Source organism: Oreochromis aureus, linkage group 1 (genome assembly GCF_013358895.1).
Source record: "Oreochromis aureus strain Israel breed Guangdong linkage group 1, ZZ_aureus, whole genome shotgun sequence".
Lineage (NCBI taxonomy): Eukaryota > Metazoa > Chordata > Actinopteri > Cichliformes > Cichlidae > Oreochromis > Oreochromis aureus.
In genome coordinates this window covers 30,675,588-30,696,256 of record NC_052942.1, presented here as the reverse complement: position 1 = coordinate 30,696,256, position 20,669 = coordinate 30,675,588, and the positions used below count along the sequence as shown (strand labels likewise).

The 20,669-nt window shown below is 38.9% G+C and overlaps 1 protein-coding gene across 1 annotated transcript in view; it reads right to left on the bottom strand.

Moving 5' to 3' along the window:
- Positions 1-20,669, bottom strand: part of LOC116325564 (protein unc-13 homolog C-like) — a 96,142-nt gene that overhangs the window by 26,891 nt on the left and 48,582 nt on the right. Inside the window, exons 16-17 of the mRNA XM_039612389.1 lie at positions 17,347-17,480; positions 15,255-15,340 (exon numbers count right to left, since the gene is read on the bottom strand). Of these exons, the coding sequence (XP_039468323.1) occupies positions 15,255-15,340; positions 17,347-17,480 (220 nt within the window). The remainder of the gene's footprint in view (positions 1-15,254; positions 15,341-17,346; positions 17,481-20,669) is intronic.

Here is a 20,669-nt window from a genome sequence, read left to right as displayed (position 1 = left end):
CCAGAGACAGAAAGCTTTTGAATGACTGCAAACAAACTAGAGCTAAAATGAATTAGACTTTCATGTCAGCTGACAAGTCTGCTGAGTCATTTAGTCCAGCTCACCGTGGGCATTTGAGAACAATTAAACACTTTCATGGGATCCCCTTTAGAAGAGACGGATGGTAATCGTGCCAAAGAAGGGGTTAGGACAGAATAGATGAAAGAAAAGAAAGGAAATGAGTAAAAAGAAACTGTAAGAGAAATGTCAGACAAAAGAGAAGGGACCACTGGAGAAAGACCAATAAGAAGTAAAGCATTTTGCGACTGCAGTGATGGGCACAGATGAGATTATGGCTCTCAGAAGAAGAAGAAAACTGCAAAAGTGAGAGGCCCATATGGTGGAGGGAAAATCTAACACAACACAAAGGACCACTAGAGTGTGTTGTAACAAAGAAATTGGATACAGGAAACTGTTTCAACACAGTTTCAACACAGATAAGATAGCATATAGGTCAAGGAGACCATCCTTCACTGACAAGACAAACACATTTTCAGTACAGGTCTACTGTACATGTCTACAGCCACACAAGCAGCTCACATCATATGTGAGAGATGGCAGCAATGGAAAAGTTTCCATTTGGTGTGACACAAGCTGCCAGTCTGCTGCTTGTCACTCATTATTGGGCTTCAGCTGCCCTAATCAATAACCACCCAAACAAAATAGAATACTAATGGAATTACATTTCATTATATAATGTCATTCTACCGTGTGAGAAAAGTGTTTACTAAAAGCTTTTCTGCACAGTTGGATGAGTGATGTTTTAATAGTAATGGGTAATATTGATAGTGAAAGTTAATACTTTGCTTCCTTCACAATTCTATAGCTGTGTGAAACATTGAACATCTGTAATGCAGTAATGTATTTTCTCTTATCCCATGATAATTCCAATTATGCCATTATTGTTTTATAAAGGTTCTTTAGATAGCCTGCAGAAGGGCAAGGGAGAATGGCTGAGGTTTTGAGGTGTTAAAATGAGGACATCACTTGTATTTTTATTGCACAGATTATAGTAAGGTTGATTATGGTAAAGCAGAAACTGCATCCAGGACAGAAATAACTATCTACTGCTGCTAACACAGCATTGTCCCTTTGCAGAAATATGCAGAAATTTGTCCAATTTGTGTTTGTACTTAAACACTTTAAGTGTGTGTGTCCCCTTATTAGAACAGGGATTGGTGCCAGTGTGTTGCCTGAGGTTTCCATATATGTGTATATATCAATGCACTCCTACGTATTTTAGCATCAAGCTGGATGTTTAAGAGCTTTAAAAAAAATGTGACTTTTTCGGTCAATTACAACAATTATACTGACAGGAATGCTGTTTTCTGTGAAACTGGTAATTATGAGAGTGACCCAGTAATGACGTGATCCAGCTGTACAGTTGTGATTTTAGTTAAATACTAACATTACAATATTGGCTAAACAGTGCAAACATTGACAAGCCTTAAATTTAGACTGTAATGTTGAGCATTCTGTAGCAGTAGTGGCAGGGAGCTAACCCTTGCTAATTAGCACAAAACACATAGAGCCCTTCTAATTACCGTCGTGTGCCACCTTTTCTACTGTCCTCTGTCCTCTTGCCTGTGACCTAGAGACTGATCTTACCACACCACAACAGAACGTCTTAGTTCCTATCTCTAAGGAGAAGTGAGGACAGAACAGGTTTGATGAAGGAGAGTGAAGATGCACAGGTGTATGCTCTGCAGAAGCGTTTTTACCAATCAAGATGTGACACACGCTTTTCCACATTATGAACACCGTTATGCTCATTTGACAGAGATCTTGACACAGAGCTGCCATAGCAAAACAATGGACATTTGGTGCAGCTTTGACACACATCAAATTTAATTAGCATTGATTAAAACAGGGGGAGGCGAGTTCTGTTCAAAAATCCACAAACAGAAATGAAAAGAGGGCGCAGTACACAAGTAAAAAAAACATTTTTTTCCTTTTATCTGTAAACAACATTATGACAATCCATGAAAAAGTTGTTGCAATGTTTCAAGCTCAAAGCGATGGACTAACAGACTGATGTTTCCTGGAGTTGTTGTTGCTATCTACTAGTGCACATTTGTTAGCATTATAGTCTTGCACTAAAGCATCCTGCAATCCCCTAGGAAATCCAATGCTTCTACTGAATGACGTGTTGGTCTTTTCATTGGTCTCTGTTAGCCAACCACTCCCTGTTATTTTGTATGGTGTTTTTTCATTTTTTGCACGACCCTTTCCTTCTCATTTTTCATGCACTTTTATCCAATATGTAAATAGCCATACAATTCCTTTCTCGATGGCAGACACGGTTTAGTGTAGCAGCTGCTTCAGTGTTTCACAGATGGAATGTGTTGCGTAGGCACTCTACATCTGATCATATGGTCATTTGATACACATTTGAGACGTACTGCAATGCCAAATGTATACCGTAATCCATTTCAACTAAACCATAAAAACATTTGTCTATTTCTGGACACAAGATAAGAGGTCTTAATAAGGCTGAAAAAGTGGGGAATATAAAGAAACACAATAGTTTAGCAGAAAGAAAGAAGCCACCTATTCACACACATATTCAAATGCAGGAAAAGATATATACAAGCACACAACATCAAAGGCATGTTTAAATCGAACGCATTGCACCGTGCCTGTCGTGGCTTAATCCTGATAAGAACCTCAGTGCTTAGTTTGATGAATAGTGCCATGCTTGCCATGCTTGCTATACTTCCTTATAAGCTCAGAAAAAAATATTTACATATGTGCAATTAACACATGTGTGTGCCTCAAGATGCATTCAAACACAGTACACAATATAGTGAGTGCTGTACTTGAGTCAGTTGTCAGCTGTTACCGCAGCTCGTTTTATACCTGATTTAATAAGTGTGGCTCCGCTTTAACAAAGACATAGGCAGGCTGTCATGTACATTAAATATCTATGTGAATGCATGTGTTATAGTAGTTCTACTGAAGCATTAACATAATAATTGGATGGCACACTATTGTTTCAACGCATCTTACTGAAAGGTTACATAATGTTGATATTCCCAGAGAAAATGTCTTCAAAGCAAAGACCTGGGTTACATTTTTATGAAGTGTGAAGACAAATGTAACAACAGATAGATAAGTGCCATAGAGAAAGACATAGAGAAAGGTCACAGTCAACTGATTTTCTCCACTCCACAAAGCAGTCTGTGGTTGAAAATGCATACATTAGACTTATCTGTGAATATTCTCAAAAGGGGCTACAGTACTGGTCGGTTTAATGTGATTTGTAGATTACTGGTATGAAAAACCACAATGATGTCAGGATTTCTTTTCCTGACATGTCACTCATTTCATCAGCACCTAACCTTCAAGGCTAAAGTGGTTTTCATTGTTGAAACTGCCATGTAAGTTCTCACCTGGATTCACTGATTCAGTCATTGTCAGAGAAGGAGCAGCTGGTTTAAACACCGAATACTGGGTCTACATTGTTTTATTAGGGAGGGCCTACGGTTGTAATATCTGAATAGCTATGGCAGTGCCACTTTAATAATTGAGCTGGCACTGCAAGGCTGCTTACACACACAGCAGAACAGACACATATACATACACCATCACAGTTTGTCAACCTTTCTGCCCTCAGCTCTGCTTGCATACACCTTTGCTGTCACATACTCACAGTCACCTACAATCATCACCTAAAGGAAGCAGATGGAGGTCAATTGGAAGACAGAAAAGTAGAGGTCAGCAGGTGTTTTGTTCAGTGCTGCCAGTGGGCTTCTTCATTACTGTATGTACAGAAGCATCAATGACTTAGTTAGAGAAAGCGGTAACAATTTTTATTTTTTGATAGCAGAATGTTCTAGCTATAAACTTGCTGAGGGAAATTAATCGACTCTAACAAGACTTCATGCTTGAAACAACATGAAAGGAATCCAGTAGTCTTCGACCCTGTTATGTACGCTCCATTTCATTTTGTCTGTTACATTTCTGTGTTGATAATTTATCTGATTTTAGGCCTTTTCTAACTGAAGGTTATTCCAGCTTTAGAGGAGAGCTCATGAATTTGATCCTGATGTTTTCTGGCCTAATCGTAGGACTTGAGTAAAGATCAGGGATACCAAAAGAAGCATCATAAGGACAGATCCTTTAAGTATAGTGAAATAGCATGAAGGGTAAGCACTGTTGTGTTACACTGGCACTACTGGCTATTAAAGCAGATTTAATCCTTAAACTCATTCTGGATACAAATTACTGTAACTAACAGTGGTTAAAAGAGGGCTATACTCTTGTCTTTAAAAGCGCCTCAGTCATAAAGACACATCATCTTATATCATCTTTCTAGAAAATGCAACACAAAGGGGGAGAATAATTCTTTTCAAACTTGGACTAAAAGTCATTTTTCTTACCAGTGTGAATTTTCTTTTTGAACAGAGGAAAGAACCAGAGGTAAATAAGACTGCAGGGAACATTAAAAAAAATACTGCAATAAAACATACAGAAGCTGCCTGACTTCACAATGAGTCATCTGAAAATGGTTTTAAATTTTTTATAGCTGAGAATTCCATTTTAAAATCTTGAAGGCGACAGACATAGCTTGCCTTTTAAAACAGGCAGAGCCTTCTTAAAAAATGTAATTACAGGAAGTAGAAATTCAACATGATTAATTTATAATTCACTTACAAATTTCACCTGGAAGACAGTAATTATATTGTAAGGCGAGGTGTTGGAGCTCTTTGTCAGATCTGTCATTTTGCAAAGTAAGTTGATTCAAATTTATAGTTATGCTGATATGATTATTTATGCAAATCCAGCTTCACAAGGCCTCGTGGTGCCACTGCACTGACATATTAAAAATTATATAAGTATTTAATTGTACCATGAATGTTCATGCTTCAGTGTGAGCTATATGCTTAAGTACACTTGATCATAAATACTGCGGCGATAATGTGGTGCTTATGTCTTTTGTTTCTGTTCCAGCTCTTCATGAATGATGCAAAACTTTGCAGAGGGCCACAGCAATAAAGTAGCTGTATGCAAATGAGGTAACACAAGGTAAAGTGACAGCCCGATGAGATCAGAAAGCCTTATGATTGCATCAGTTTTTTCCACTAATGTTAAGGACACTTCACCTAAGACATTTTTCACTACATTGTTGAAGTTAATGGTAAACAATGCCAGTGAATGAAACTCAGTAAGGCACTGAGGTGCTCTATAAATGAGACCTAAAGTTGTTTTTAGTACTTGTGGATATTGTCCATTACAACCTGTATGGAGACCTTCACTCTTCAGCTGATTGGCCTGGCAGGCGTCTATGTGTTTTCACAGTCCAAAACACAGAAGCAGGTGCTAGTCCCAATTAGGATGCATTAGGAAAAAACAGTCCACACACTTCCATTAGAAGCAACTTTTGACTCTGCATGACTAAGCTCCCTCAGCAACCTTCCCAAGTGTCCTCTTTCCACAGTCTCATTCACAAAGCAGATCTACACCAGTGCTTTCTCACATTTATTAACAAAAGTATTAAGTGAGCTTGAGTGTGGTCTCATTGTCTCATCTAGCTTTTCAATCATGCTGTAAATATGCATGTAAATGTGTGTAGTATATCATTTTGTGCACTCATACACTGTTGTATGTGTATTTGGATGTGTGTCATTTTCCCCTGCTGGTGGTAAACAGTGTGGGCTGTCCTGAGGGAGGAGTAGGCTCAAGGTCCCTGGCGAGGATGTCATCTTGTGTGACGCAGCCCACAGGGACAGACAAACTCACAAGAGACTGCCTCACTCTCTGCCTCATTATTTAATACAGTGGATATTATGAAGTGTAGCGGTTTACCCCAGCTTTTGCATTGTACAATTACCATTCAGCGACTATATCTGTAAGAGTGCAAGGTTAGACGGATGTGCTCAAGACAAAAGCCCAGAGGAGCAAAATGGCAGCCAAAGGCAGTGTACTTTTCCCTGTGACATAATTCCTTCATCTTGGCTTCTGACCCAGTTCAGTCAAAGGGCCTCCGTAGCTTTATCACAGGGGTCTACTGACACAGCTCTGCTAAAACACAAGAGTCCACAGAGACACCAACCCATGTTGATGAGACTCAAACAGAAATATAATGAACTGAGACACAGCCAAACCTGAGGTGAACTAATGTTAAGGCTCCACTCTGGTTCAGGATAATGAATCACCACTGCAAAATGTAGTGCAGCATTTGTGGTCACATGTTAAATCTATATCTTTGTGGATATTAAGTACAGATTTATTTTATCCATTTTATTAAAACAAATACAATAACACTGCATATTATACAGCAGCTCCTTAAGAGAGGAAATATAAAACATTATTATTGAACTGGACTGACAGAAGGCATTACATTTAATGGAGGCTTTATTAAGCATTTATGAGATCTCCATGTATGAAAAAGCTGCTCTTCAGTGCTTTATAAAGTCAATGAATATAAAAAGACATAAGCTGTCAGATGATGTACTAAGAGATCTGAACTGAGGTTCCAGTCTTATGCCAAAAAAACTGAAATGAACAGTTTAAAAAACATCAGGCACGCCTCAGCCCTGTAAACACCACCTTGTTATAGAAATCAAAACCGCACTGTACATTAACTGAAGTTCAATTTAACTCTTTTATGGAGCGAAGCTGTTCCAACAGGCTGAAGGTGGGTTAATGGGCTGCAGAGGCACTAGATCTTCAATGGCATGCCCTGGGAACCACCGTCATTAAACAGCTATACAGTGCATATAAAATGTGTGCCTTAAACTTCATCACAGTCTGAAAGTCTAGAAATAAATCTGTTGTTGCTGTAATGAAGCACTATTTTTATTCTCTTCCTTATTTGCTTCTGTTTATCTTCAGCGACCAGTCTGCATGTTCCCTGTTGGGTTTTTTAGGTTTTTTAAGAAATCAACAAACTACACAACAACATGGCAAATTATAATAATGATTGATATGCTTCTAAAAGCTCAGTTTCCAAATACACAGCGCAATTTTACAAGTTTATTAGTAGGTTATCAGGGATTGCGGGAATACCTTCAGCTATAGTCACAGTCACTCACACTCTGATATGCTCCCACATCTTTTCTCTGTCTCTTATTTTATCCACTCTGTTTTTGTCTTCCCTCCTACCTCTCTGAAGCGCCCTCTCCCTCTCCTCTCACACATTCAGAGATTCTCACAGTGATGCTAAAATTAGCAGCATCCGTTTCTGCACCAGCACTGGCACCAAGGGCCTCCAAGCAGGAAGCAGAGGATGCATCAAAGACTTCATTAAGTAATGTGCATGCACATCTGTGCACAGAGTCACAAAGACACAAATATTCTCTTTATATTCTCATTCATTCCTTCTTACTTACTTGCACAACTGAGCGCGTGAACAAATGTGCGAAAGTGCCTGCACATTTGTCTGCACACATGCATGCACGTACGCACGCATGCGCACACAAGGACACACTCACACACACACACACGCATACAGACACAGATAGATAGACCAATGAAGCAGGATATTCCGGCCCACCTCCTTCAGGGTGTCTCTGTCATCCACCCTGCCAGTTTTATGGGCCTTCTTATATAAACAGGTTACTCTGATATACTTCCATTTGTCTGAATGAGACAGCTGAGCAGAAACCTGAATTGGCTCAAAATATCACCTCTTCTCTACCACCTCATCGAAACACGGCACATGCAGGAACAGTGCACGTGTTCATACACACATGTATGCAGCTTGAAATAGACCTACAGTACCAATTTGGACACTTGTCTACAGTTTCTGCTATTACACATGCAACTTTCAAATAACACTGTAGGTGGTTGTGGGACGTAGCAAAATGTAAAAAACTTCCTGAATAGTATTCTTATACAATGAATGTGAAACTTTAAGAGGACTTTTCTTACCATGCCATACCATGGAATGTGAGCAATCAATTGCTGATGTTCACTTTGATATTTAACATTTTAGTCATGACTGTGAAACAGAGTGATGGAGCAGAAAGGTGATTTAAGGGACTTAAACGTGGCATGGCTGTTGGCGCCAGATGGGCTGGTTTGAGTATTTCAGAAACTGCTGATCTATTGCGAGTTTTCTTGCATAATCACCTTTAGGGTTTGCAGAGAATTGTTTAAAAAAGAGAAAATGCCTTGTTGATACCAAAGATAAAAGAAAAATGGCTAGACTGCTTTGAGCTGATAGGAACACTGCAATAACTCAGATAACCACTCGTTACAACCAAGCTTTCCATAAGAACATCTCTGAATATGATGCATGAAACCTTAAAGAGGATGGACACCAGACTACATTGGGTGCTACAAAACAAAAGAAAGAAATTGAGCCTACAAATCACACAGGCTGATCAAAATAGGAAACTGGAACTGAAAGTGGAAAAATGCTGCCTGGTGTGCTGAGTATTGATTGCTGCTGCAACATTGAGATGGTAGGGTAACAATTTGGTATAAAGAATGTGAAAGCATGGATCCATCCTGCCAGGTATCAACAGTTCAGACTGCTGCTGGTTGGTGTAATGGTGTCTGGAACATTTTTTTGGTACACTTTGGACCCCAGAGTACCCGTTGCACACAAAGTATAAACATTGTAGCCTGAGTATTGTTGCTGACCATTTCCATCCATTTATGACCACAGTGGCTAGACTGTAGCTATTGTTACTGATCATTATCAGTAACAATAGCTATTGCTATTAAAGGTCCCTAAAAAGCCTCCAGTTGATCCAAAATGTTACTATCAAGGACTAGAAAGATAGACCGTATTTCTCCCATATTAGCTTCTCTTCATTAGCTCCCTGTTAAACCCAGAACTGAATTTTAAATTCTTCTACTCGCACACAAAGTCTTGCAAATAAGTCAAAATATGTATGGGAATAATCACGCCCCATTATCCCTTAAAGACCTCATAATATCATACTATGGCAAAACAGCACTTCACTCTCAGACTGCAGGCTTACTTGTGGTTTCTAGAGTTTCTAATAGTACAGTGGGAGGCGGTTCTTCCAGACACCAGGACCCTCTCCTGTGGAACAGCACCCAGCTCCTCTACGACAACGCCACCAGTTCAGTCCGATGTGCCGCTGGATTATCACCTCCCTTCCCAGTTAGTGTTGGGGTCCACCAAGGGTCAGCTCTGTCACCCCTCCTCTTCATTCTATGTATGGATACCATCACGGCCGACCTCCAGCTGCCTCATCCATGGTCACTCCTCTTTGCCGATGACGTATTCCTCGCCAGCAAAGACAGAGAAGAGACCCAAACGACGACGCAACTCTGGAAGACCCGGCTCGATGAATATGGCATGCGGCTCAATACGAAAAAGACCGAATACCTGGAAGGAGGCCCCCAAACTGACGGCACCATCATAATTGACAACGAAGAGCTGAAGAAGACAAAAGAGTTCCGCTACTTGGGCTCAGTCATCAGCTACGATGGAAATATAACCTCCGATGTCCGAGCACGAATAAATGCAGCCTGGTTAAAATGGCAACAGGTCACTGGTGTCCTTTGCAACAGAAGAATGCCAGATCAACTCAAGGGAAAAATCTACAAAGCGGTGGTCCGCCCAGTAGCCCTGTATGGTTCCGCATGTTGGCCCGCATTGACCACACATGAACAGGCCCTAAACACCATGGAGATGCGCATACTCCGATGGAGCCTGGGAATTACAAGACGGGACCATGTTACGAACAAAGACATACGGAAGCGACTAGGTGTAGCCCCAATTAAGGAAAAGATGCTCGAGTCCCGCCTGAGGTGGTATGGACATGTGATTCGAAGCGATGAGAACTCTGTAGCAAAAACGGCAATGATGATCGACCCAGAAGGATGCTGGCCCCGAGGCAGACCGAAGAAACGGTGGATGGACAAAATAAAGGAGGACATTAAGACCATCAACGCATCACCTGAGGACGCCTTGGACAGAACCAAATGGAGAAACCTTTGCCGAAGAGCGGACCCTGCACCAGCGGGAACAACGCCAGGATGAAGAAGAAGAAGAAGAATATATTTAATTTTATTATTCCCAAGAAAATGTCTGGTGAGTTTACATGCAAACCCTTTAAAGATGTAGCTTAAAAGTTAAAAAACTTTCCAAGTTTTGTACTGTTTTACAATCAGTAAAGTAGTAAAGCATCTCGCATGATTTTGGGTGTGCGTGCTTCTGCTACACCATTATGTGGTTTATGAGCTGTCAAATGCTCCCTCATTTAACTACTAACCTCGCTCCACCAATCCAAACCCAGAGCTCCAACTACTAGCAGATCCAACAAAAAAGTGAGCAATAATTCATACAAAGTGCTCCTTTGAGGAACATGACAGTCATTTCCTCCTCCTGGCATGTGTCGCTGTGGGCATGCAGTGATGTAATGACAAGAAGAGGCACGAGGAGGCAAAGCAGGGGAAAAGGGTTCAGGCTCAAGGAGCGAGAAAGAGGGTATGTGTGACTGAGTGCATCCATGATTCTTGTCTCTTTTTGTAACACTGACTCCCTTGGGCAAATCGTGCACGTACACACAAACACACATGCTGCCCAAACCTGCTGTGACAGCACTCAGTAACACCCCAGGTGGTCACATGCCCAGCTGCCCTGACTCAGATACCCACACATACAAACACAAAGCCCCAACTGCTCTCACTGTCTCTGTTGCATTATTGATTTGCTTAAATACATATATTACCAAGGAAGGGCAAACACACGAGATGTTTTTATATAATGTAGAATTTTATTGACTCTCTTAAAGTTAGTGGTTTAATATCTAAGAAGAACTAATATAATAATTATACATTATTTTGACCATTAATGTACACTAATGAAAATGATTTTTTCTTATCTTTGGCATGTTTAAAGTATATACGCTGTTTATTGTTACAGTTTTCAATTTTCTTAAGTTAAGTATTGCAGAACTAAATCCTGCACAAGTAACAGTACAACATGCCACCAAGCTGGATTGTGGGAAAAATATTCAAATTGAATGTACCTCAAGTACAAACAGATAAACAGGTTCAAAAGTTCTGCCTTGCCAAATGATGAAACAAAGGTCATGGAAGAATAACTTTCAAACTGTTTTCCTACTTCAGGGCAAGGAAGTAACAACATCCTATATAAGACAGAGGGTGAAGGAAGTCTGAGGCTATACAAGTATATAAGTATGTGATGCTTTCATAAGTATCACGTACTTATGAAAGCACAAGTATGTGATAGAGGCTACTCAGCATTTACTGACACCTAATATGTTATGAGTAAATACCACTATTAAGGTTACTGTGAAAATTTGAATTAAAAACATATGATTAAAGTTCAAATTTATGTGTGAGTTTATGAAAGTCTCAGTTCACATAACCCTGAAACGTTTGTACTTGTGCTCTTTAACCTCACCATAGAAACCCCCCACCAACACCCACCCACACACACTCTGCACCTGTCACAGTATATTAAATATAAAATGGACATTGACATGGATTCGGTAGCCTTACCTGATAAAAAGAAAAATAACAACTACAACCATCTTAATACAACACATGTAGAATATACAGTATATGCTGTGTGTGTGTGTGTGTGTGTGTGTGTGTGTGTGTGTGTGAGAAACACTGCAGTTTGCAGTGTCTTCACCATGACACCTGGTTGCTATAGCAACCAAAGAAGGCTTAGTACAAAGGAAGCAGCAGATATATGCTGAGTAGATGAGAATAAATTGTCAATAAGCTCTTTGGTGCTCCTGAGCTTTGCGTCTTCAGCACAGTCTGAAGAGCATTTCTAGTGTTTAAACCTCAATCACATCACCCAGCCTGCTTGCCTTCATCAAAGTAACAAATATGCCTTCTGTCATATTTAATTCAGCAAAGATGTGGCTCAGATGTTCAGCTTGGACCAGACAAAATATGCATGGTTAAAAAAAACAAAAACACTGCAACATCAATGTAAATGATAAATCAGGGTTGCAGTCGATAAAGAGAATCTCATAATATTTAATATGAGGTACAAACCATTTGATATCATTTTCTAAATGCTGCTGGAAATTTTATCTTCTCTGCACAAATCAAGTATGCATAAATCAAATAAATCAAATACGATAAGCTGTGTCCTACATAGTCACAAACAATCATTTTGTTCATAGAAATAATGACTTGAATGACATGAAGTGATTAGATAAGTGAGATGAATTTGGTAAACTTGAGAATAGCATCTGTTGGGAGCGGGTGATTTCTGTGTAAAAAAAAAAAAAGCTCAAAAAGATTCATTGCTTTTCAGAGACGTGACTTTGGCAAACTTTATCTAAGTGAAACTTCAGAGCAAAAACCCACAAAAACTCAGAATCAAGGGTGACACCCTGCTGAGTCCTTATGTGCAAACACACTGACACGAAACCATCTTAACACTTGTTCACAACCCAACTCTTCATTAACGCCTTTCTGTATTCCGCCTCCCACCGTATATCCTGTGGGGATTGATCCAGAAGCCACCAACCTCAAAAACCAGCCTCCAGGTGACATTTACTGCCTTTTGGGAGGAGAGCTGGAAAACGCGTGGGCAGGGATTAAAGTCAAAACCCACATAAAACAGGGAACATCTGTTTTCGTACCGGTAGAATATATCAGAGATTTAAGACCTGATCACTGCAACTCTCTGCTTGCTGTCTGAAAAAAAAGACTTAACTTGTATTGCAATCCGCAATTACAGAATTACAAAATTTACTTTTTTATACCTTTACAGTGTGTGTCAGTCTGGTGGTCCTTTTTCAATACCTTCCAGTTTATTGTGTAATATAATAAGTTAAATACAGTGTTTATTTGGCCAAAACAAGGACATACTGTAAAAAATAGAGTTGCAGAATTACTTGAGTTTTAATATTGATCATGATTTTGGATTCCCAGAAATGAACATGATTGTGCAATATTGAACATGCATGCTAGAGAGCAAAGCAAAAGCAAATCAACCTCTCTCTTAATCTCTACCTGACAACAAGACTGAATGAGGGTGCTGCAAGCTGTTCCTTGTAGCACACAGCTTGAGGTTTCCTGGACTAGTCATTGCGAGCAAGCAACACTACATTATATAGACAGACATACAACAATAATCAAATATTTGGCACAGCAGATGGTAAAGTTCGTCCATCCGTGTTTGGAAATAGTTTGGATATATTTAGGGCAATTGTTTTTAACCAAGAAGTCATCATACGCGGAGAGTGCTGAAAGGATAACTAAGTTATTCTATTGCCTGAAAGAACACCACAAACTGCAGTACGATGAATGCATGCAGACCAAGAAAAACAACGCAGTGGTTGCTAATGTCAATCATCCAACATCAACTCTGACACCCACGAAAGCCAGAATCTACAGCACGTCAGCATCCAGTTCACCAAGATGTACTGAAATTAACAACACAGTCTTATTAGCTAAAGATACATGTCCAGTAAACAAAATGAGTAACGAAGGGTTCAGGAAAATGGTCAACTTACTGGGCAAAAGATACGTTAACCCTTCATGTAACTATGCAAATGTCACAGAGGAAACATAGTCAAATCTCACAGGTGTCCAGCACTTTTCTCTGAGTGCTATTCACATCAATCATGTAAGTACAATGATGTGAAAGACTTTATTTTGCCTCTTGAGCATATGGGTCAAGTGAATAAACATTAGTAACAATGTAAAAGTGAAAAAAAGACCTTTTAATTTACCATTGTGTTTTTAATTTTTCTTCTGAGAAATGCACTAAAGTTAGGTGAATAAAGAGGACAAAAAAGCATACTTTTTTTATTTATTAAATTTGGGAACTGTGGCAGCTTCTCGTGATCTGCATTTTGATTAAAATAATCATAATAATAATCATGTAGCCCTAGTAGAAAGAATGCATTAGAAAAAACTGCAGCACACACTTGCATGCTCTGTATCTTTAAATATTTTAAACTGTTTGACTTACAGTCACCAAGATATAAGACATCCTTTTATCCCAAGGGAAACTTAATTTCTGAATTTAACCCATCTTAGAAGTAGTGGGTTGCCACTCTGCGGTGCCTAGGGACAAAAGCCAGTGCCTTGGTCAAGGGCACAGTGAAAATACCAACCTCTTTAGGGCCAGTTTTTGGCAATTGCCAGCTAGATACCCTTACCAATGATGTGCCAAAGAGGATGAAGAAATATTCTGTCATTGCTCCTGTTCCTCATGAAAAGGTCTGGCACTATTGATCAATGTGCCTCACACATTGTTAAAAAAAATGTGTGCCTCACACTGCAGTAACAGCTGATACTAATACCATAGACTGCAGGAGGACACTGATTCCTGCATAACCTGACTTTTTCAAAATCATTTTTAAACTAGAGATTCGGTTGCAGACACTGGTGAGCAGGTATGACTAATCGGGATACTGACGTTCCCTCCAAACAGGTCAATATTGTCCATGCAGCATTCACTTATGTTACAGCTAATATTGTATGTGCACACTTGTGTCAAGAGTTTCTGTGACGTAGAATTCAGTATTGAGAACAATGATCCTAAACCTGACATTAAGATGTCACTGATGCTCCGTGTAAGCAAATATAAACATTTTCATATTGATTTAAATGTTGGCCAGTTACTCCAATTTTACATGCTTAGGTTTTACATACCGCGGTCTGCGATAGGTCTACCTCGAGCAGAAAGTTGCTCATATTTACTCATGTGGCATTACAGCAGTAACATCACCAAATCATAATCTTGCCTAGGGCACTAAAAGTGGGCCTCGAACTTACTACTGCTTACTGAAATTTACCATTAGCCAGGGACTCTTACTCTAAATGTTGCAAACTGCAGTAACACTGGGGCATCATAAATACTTTTCTTTGGTTTTTTAAGACGGCGACTGAATGACAGAGATAATTAAATAAAGAGACACAAAACCTGAGCATCCCACTTGTCTTTGATTGTGCAGTTGATCAATGGCTTATCTTGATTAAAAGAAGTTTCAGTTTCACTATGGTGATCAATAGAATGAAAGAAAGCAAGCATAATCTAGATAGGCAGTAGCGCTGACCACAGCCAGGCACAGGTGATAAACAGTGAGACACCAACCGATAAACAGCACTTACATAGACAGGCATAAAACACAGTAACACTCGGAACTTTTCACTACAGAAAGCAACACAAAGGTCAGTTATTGTTCTTCACCAAGACTCAGTCAGTTCATATCATTTGTCTTAATCTTCCACTCGGTCACTTATATACGCATGCCCTCATGCAAAATTATCTGATGAGCACTGACCTTCCATTGCATACTTCATATCCAGGGCAAAGAGACTCCACATGATTTCAGCGCTGATCTTGCCCGCATTCAGCTCCTGTGGAAACCTGGTGGAATTCAAACGGATTTCAATCAGACTCATTTCCGTGCAATGACACGCTCGAGTGCATGGTCTGATGGCTCGGTCCATCCCAGGTCTCTAACGAATGACTTAACAGTTGTGGTAGAAGACACCTCATAATCTAATAATCCCCCGCTATTTCCAAACCTAGTTGAATTGGGGCGGAATTGAGTTGTATGTGCGTGCCTTAAAGATGAGAAAAAGTGCAGGAGGAAATGACAAAGTGAAAGAGAGAGAATGAAGGTGGCAACGCATTTGGGAAGTAATCTTCTATTTTGAATGCCTATAGATTTTCAGTCAAAGCTTGAACGTGAGATGTCAATGGTTTAATTATCCGTATCTTCAGACAGTGAAAGGAGGACATTTATAGATGACGGAGCCTTGGTTTGAGAAAGGTCAATTTATCTGGAAATGTTTTACTTTTGCTCGAGGCCGTCTTGTTTCTAACAACAAACTCATTTGTCCGACAATTTCTATTGGAGCAGTAATCATCTGCTCAGCTGGGACACTCCTGCAGAGAAGCAATGCTGAAGTGCACTTACTCACATACACAAAAACTCTGCTGTTCTCCTTTTCCCAACCTCAGGTCTTTTTATTGAGGTAAGGAGCCAAGTCCAAAAGGCTGATTCATTGCACCCGACGAAGAAGAAAAGTGAAGAAAACAATTGCACTTTCATCTCTATCGCTCTTAGAATCTTTGTTGCCATCTCAGTTATTCCTCAGCCTTGTCATGCAACCAGATGGTGTACTGTAGGTAGGCCAGATAATGAAAACCATTTGTGGTGAAGATGAGCATAATATGTTCTGCCACAGTCTTACTTCTATTTGGTGAAATAAATGGTTTATGCATGAGGTGTTTCTGGGGATATTGCTATGCTTATGCTTTTAAAAACAACTGCAGCACCCCCGTTATCCCCCAATCATAAAATATATTCTTTTAAATTAGTTTAAAGGCGTGAAATTTTCAAGGCTAGTTTCATCATGTAAATATTCTCAACACAGTGCGACAGACTAACATTTTTCTCCCTATGGCTGCAGCGGCTCCTATTTAAAGGCAACAAGTCCCCTCCTGGATTTATCATGAAAAAGCATCTGAGTTGCTGTCACTCTGGAAGTTGACCAGGGGAATGTGGAGGCATTAGGCATGAATATTGCAAATCTATCATTAGACAGTGTAGGAGAGAAAGCTCAGGGCATAAACAGAGTCTTAATAAGCATCGTAAATCAGCAAGAAGAAGGAGAAAACAAAAAGTGGGAGGCATTTGAGCAGATATGTATGAGCGAGGCAGAAAGAGGGAAATATATTTAATCTTATTTTCTTTAAAGGCAAATGACACTCTGTTTCCTTTAGGTCATGAAATTTGTTTTATTTTATAAAGTACAGTACTGTAGTATTGTGTAGTTTTGAGTCACCCTGCATTTCTTCAGCGTGCCAAGAAAAAACATATTTGCCCCTTTCTGATTTCTTCTTCTTCTATATATTATTATATAAATAATAATAAAATACATGTAATATATTATATTAAATTGCTTATTTTTATACAAAGACAACCTGAGCAATTAAAATATTTATCACTAAATTAACTGACATTAACCTTTTTTTTTGTTTGGAGAGCTAAGTACTTTCTCTAGCCATAACCAGGGATAACTACATCCAGTAGCATGTTACAGTTAGAATCATAAAATATAAGGCTCACCAAATGACCTAATGAATCGAGAAAACCCTTTAATAGAACCTGTTCGAAAAAATGGGGGGGTCTCAAAAAGTAACAGATCATGCCACAACCTAAAGAAACAGCTCATGAGGGTTTTTTTCTAATAGAAAAACTTTTGTCATGACATGCATTTTTCAGGATATCCCTTTATAGCTTCAGGCAATTTCAAAAACAGGACAAAGTAGCGTGTTACGGTTAGAATCATAAAATATAAGGCTCACCAGAGTATATGCAAGGAGATGAAAACGCATATATTGTCGAGTAAAGAGATACATACTGGTTAATGACAGGGGTGTAAGCCGTCCGGTCCTCATCAATCACAGAGACCATCAGAGTGATGAGTTTTGGCCAGAAGTCCAGGTTCTTTATCGATGGACCCTGTTCCTCCCTGGGAAGGTCTTGCTTCCGGCTCTAAAAGAAAAATTGAAAGTTAAGGTGGAGGCTGAAGCATTTTTATAATAAAATTTCAATAAGACAAAACACAAAAAAACAGTTTTTACTTTATAATGACCTAATGTTCTATTTATATGTTCTCTTTTCAGCATCAGCAGTGAACAGCTTTGATAATGAATGGGAACCTGAACCTAACACAACTAGTATATGCTCTTTTTCTCAAAAAAAAATAAATAAATAAATAACTAAATCTGTTTCATTGCTGTTCTCCTAATATAAAGTGAAGTTTTGCTGCTAGGCAACAAAAAAGAAGGCTGTGAGACATGCAGTGTATTTGTCTTAAATCCAAATAAAGACACAGTAAATTAAGGTGTTTTTCTGATTGTAAATGAGTTTTAAATTTTACAGTGGGTAATGGCATGAGAGTTGTTAGATGAAGAGTGGCAGGCATCCCAAAGTGCTCAGCAGGGTAACCAAATCCTTTTACTCTGTGCTCATGTTATGCAAAAAATAATGATGATGATAATAATAATATTAATAATAATAAATAAATAAGTCTGCTCTGTGTTCAGCATGAAATCAGACTGCACTGGCTTATCCCATGATAGGTAGATTATTAACTGAGCTAATTATAATAAACACACATTTCGGAGTTTTTTCTGGCTTCACTGCACACAGTGACATTATTGCACTGTATCTCAGACAGCATGTCTCCACACTGAGTTTCTTCCACCCACAGGTTTCTGGGAGCTGGAGGATAAAATTACAATGGCTATAACCATAAGTAACAAGGTGTGTTGGTAAATCAAGGACAACAACCTTTCAGTTTCAATATCTAATGTGTGTCCATGCAAATGTGAGTCAAAGTCCACTGCATAAATCTCTCGCTATACTGTGGAGAAAGGTGTTGAATCCAAACCTCTCACTGACTCTGCCATCTGTTCACACCACACTGCGTGCGACCACACTGATCTCTAGTCACCAAGTAATTGTCCCTGTCGTGCCCTTTATCATAAACAGGTTTCATAGAAAACCAGCAAGAAAACAGCAAAACACTCCTGAGTTTCCAAATTGACAAAAACGTACAAACACTGAGAGAACTGCATCGTACACACAAATGATTAAACACCCACACACAACAATGACAATGAAAAATCTAACCCAGTACTGTGGATATGCACTCCCAATAGGAAGCCATACACATTCCAACAACTTGCATGCAACTTTATGAATAAAGCAAAAATGTCTTTCTGATGGAAAGAAAATTTTGTTAAAAAATGAAAATGTTCAGATTAGTCGTTGAATAATTTAGGTTGAATTATTTAACAATCTTCCACATATTGACTTTGGGGTGCAGCACAAAAAGGAGTGCTCTGGAAACAGAAATGTGATGAGTCCATAAATCCTCAATACAGTCCGCCCTACAATAATAAACTTGTTTCTAATAATGAATTTTCTTCTTTTAAATATTTAGTGATATAAGTCACATGGTGTTGGTATGTCCCACTGACACTGCATTTGGGAAGAATCGCACTAAGACTAGACTATTACTTCTTCAATGAAAGCTTCTGTTGCATTGATCATATCCATCCATCCATATAGTGACACATCTGTCATGGCAACAGTGTGATTGGTCTCAGTCCCATTTCTTCACGTATGTATGGTTGCACAGGACCCCTTGGTATCACATTTTAGTATGCTGAGTACCCTTATGAGTCATTTTTCAGTATACAAGGTTAATGTTGTGAATATGTTTATTTTAACCCAGACCACTATTTTTTCCAAATCTAAAAAATATATTTTGTTTACTAAGCCTAGCGGGTGAAACGAGTGAAATCAAAAGCAACGAGTTTAAAATGAAACAAATTGCAGCTTTGTGGTCTGATGATTGGTGTTGTTATTTATGCCACTCCATCCGTCTACTTTTACACTTTTGAAAACAATTATTAGAAACAACAGTTTCACCTTCATAATGGCCATCCAAATAATGTCTACAGGTGCACATAATACACCATATTTTTTTAAACAACTGCAATCTTTCAATAACCAATTATGAACATAATAATTGGTTATATTTATGATAAACATAAATATAACCAAAGATTTACTAATGATTAACCAATCAGTAAGAAAAAATGCATAAACATTCATCAGAATCACGCTGTTTTGGTTGATCTATTAATGATGTTACTGAACTGAGCACATGCTGTTCTGTGTTCATTTGTACAAAGAATCCATTTACACCACGATCTATATAAGCTGGCTATGAATGAGAAGTGAAACTAGGCTGGTCAGTGTGATCAGAAATTAGGACAAGCAATGACAATGGCAGATGCACTTGTTAAATCAATCATTAAGTCAAATTTATTTAAACAAAAAATCAATTTCTGAGTATTGTTCAAAGCTACTTTAAACAGACCTCCAATCCTTACTGGCCTCTAATCTGTACTTTGGTAGAATAGCGATGCTCACTTCAAAGAGAAAGGCGAAGGTTTAATGTGAGAGGCCTGAATCATTGGGGAGACATGCCACTATGTATTGGAAGGTAAATTTCTGTTAAATTGGAAACATGAATAATAAAACACATGTCTCTGCAGGTAGTGAGTCAGCTATGCAAAGCCTATCTGTGTGTGTGCAAAAGTATATGCATATACGAAGGACACTGAAGGTTGTGTCATCCCTGCTAAATCTGATGCGGTATGGAGCAAGCTAAAATATTGTGTGTACTCCCTTTGTTTATTGGTATTCACTTCAAGTAGGTACAAAAATCCACTGTAACAAATCCATTGTAAAAAGTGATTAAGAAATTTTTGTCTTTTTTTTTTTTTTTTTTTTTACTACGCACCCATGGGTTTGACTCTCAGTTTCAGTAGGAAGTCAATATGACAGTGAGCTAAGAGTCCAGTGCAGTTTCTCTACTTCTGCTGCACAGGGTAGTGGGAGCATAGGAGAAATATTGATAGCCGTGTATAACTCCTCTAGGGGGTAGCCAGTGGTTTATGTTTATTGTTTAGCTTCTGCAATTCCCATGCAGAAGAAATAAGCATTAGCATACCACTGGCTCCTCATCAATTCTCGCAATGTGACACAAATTACAGAGCCTCTGATTGAAGGATGTTCCCAGAGAATGTGATCAAATTCCCAAGAGAATGAGCTGCGGGTGAAACTGAAACTGCTGCCACGCATTTTAAGGCACAGTGAGAAATG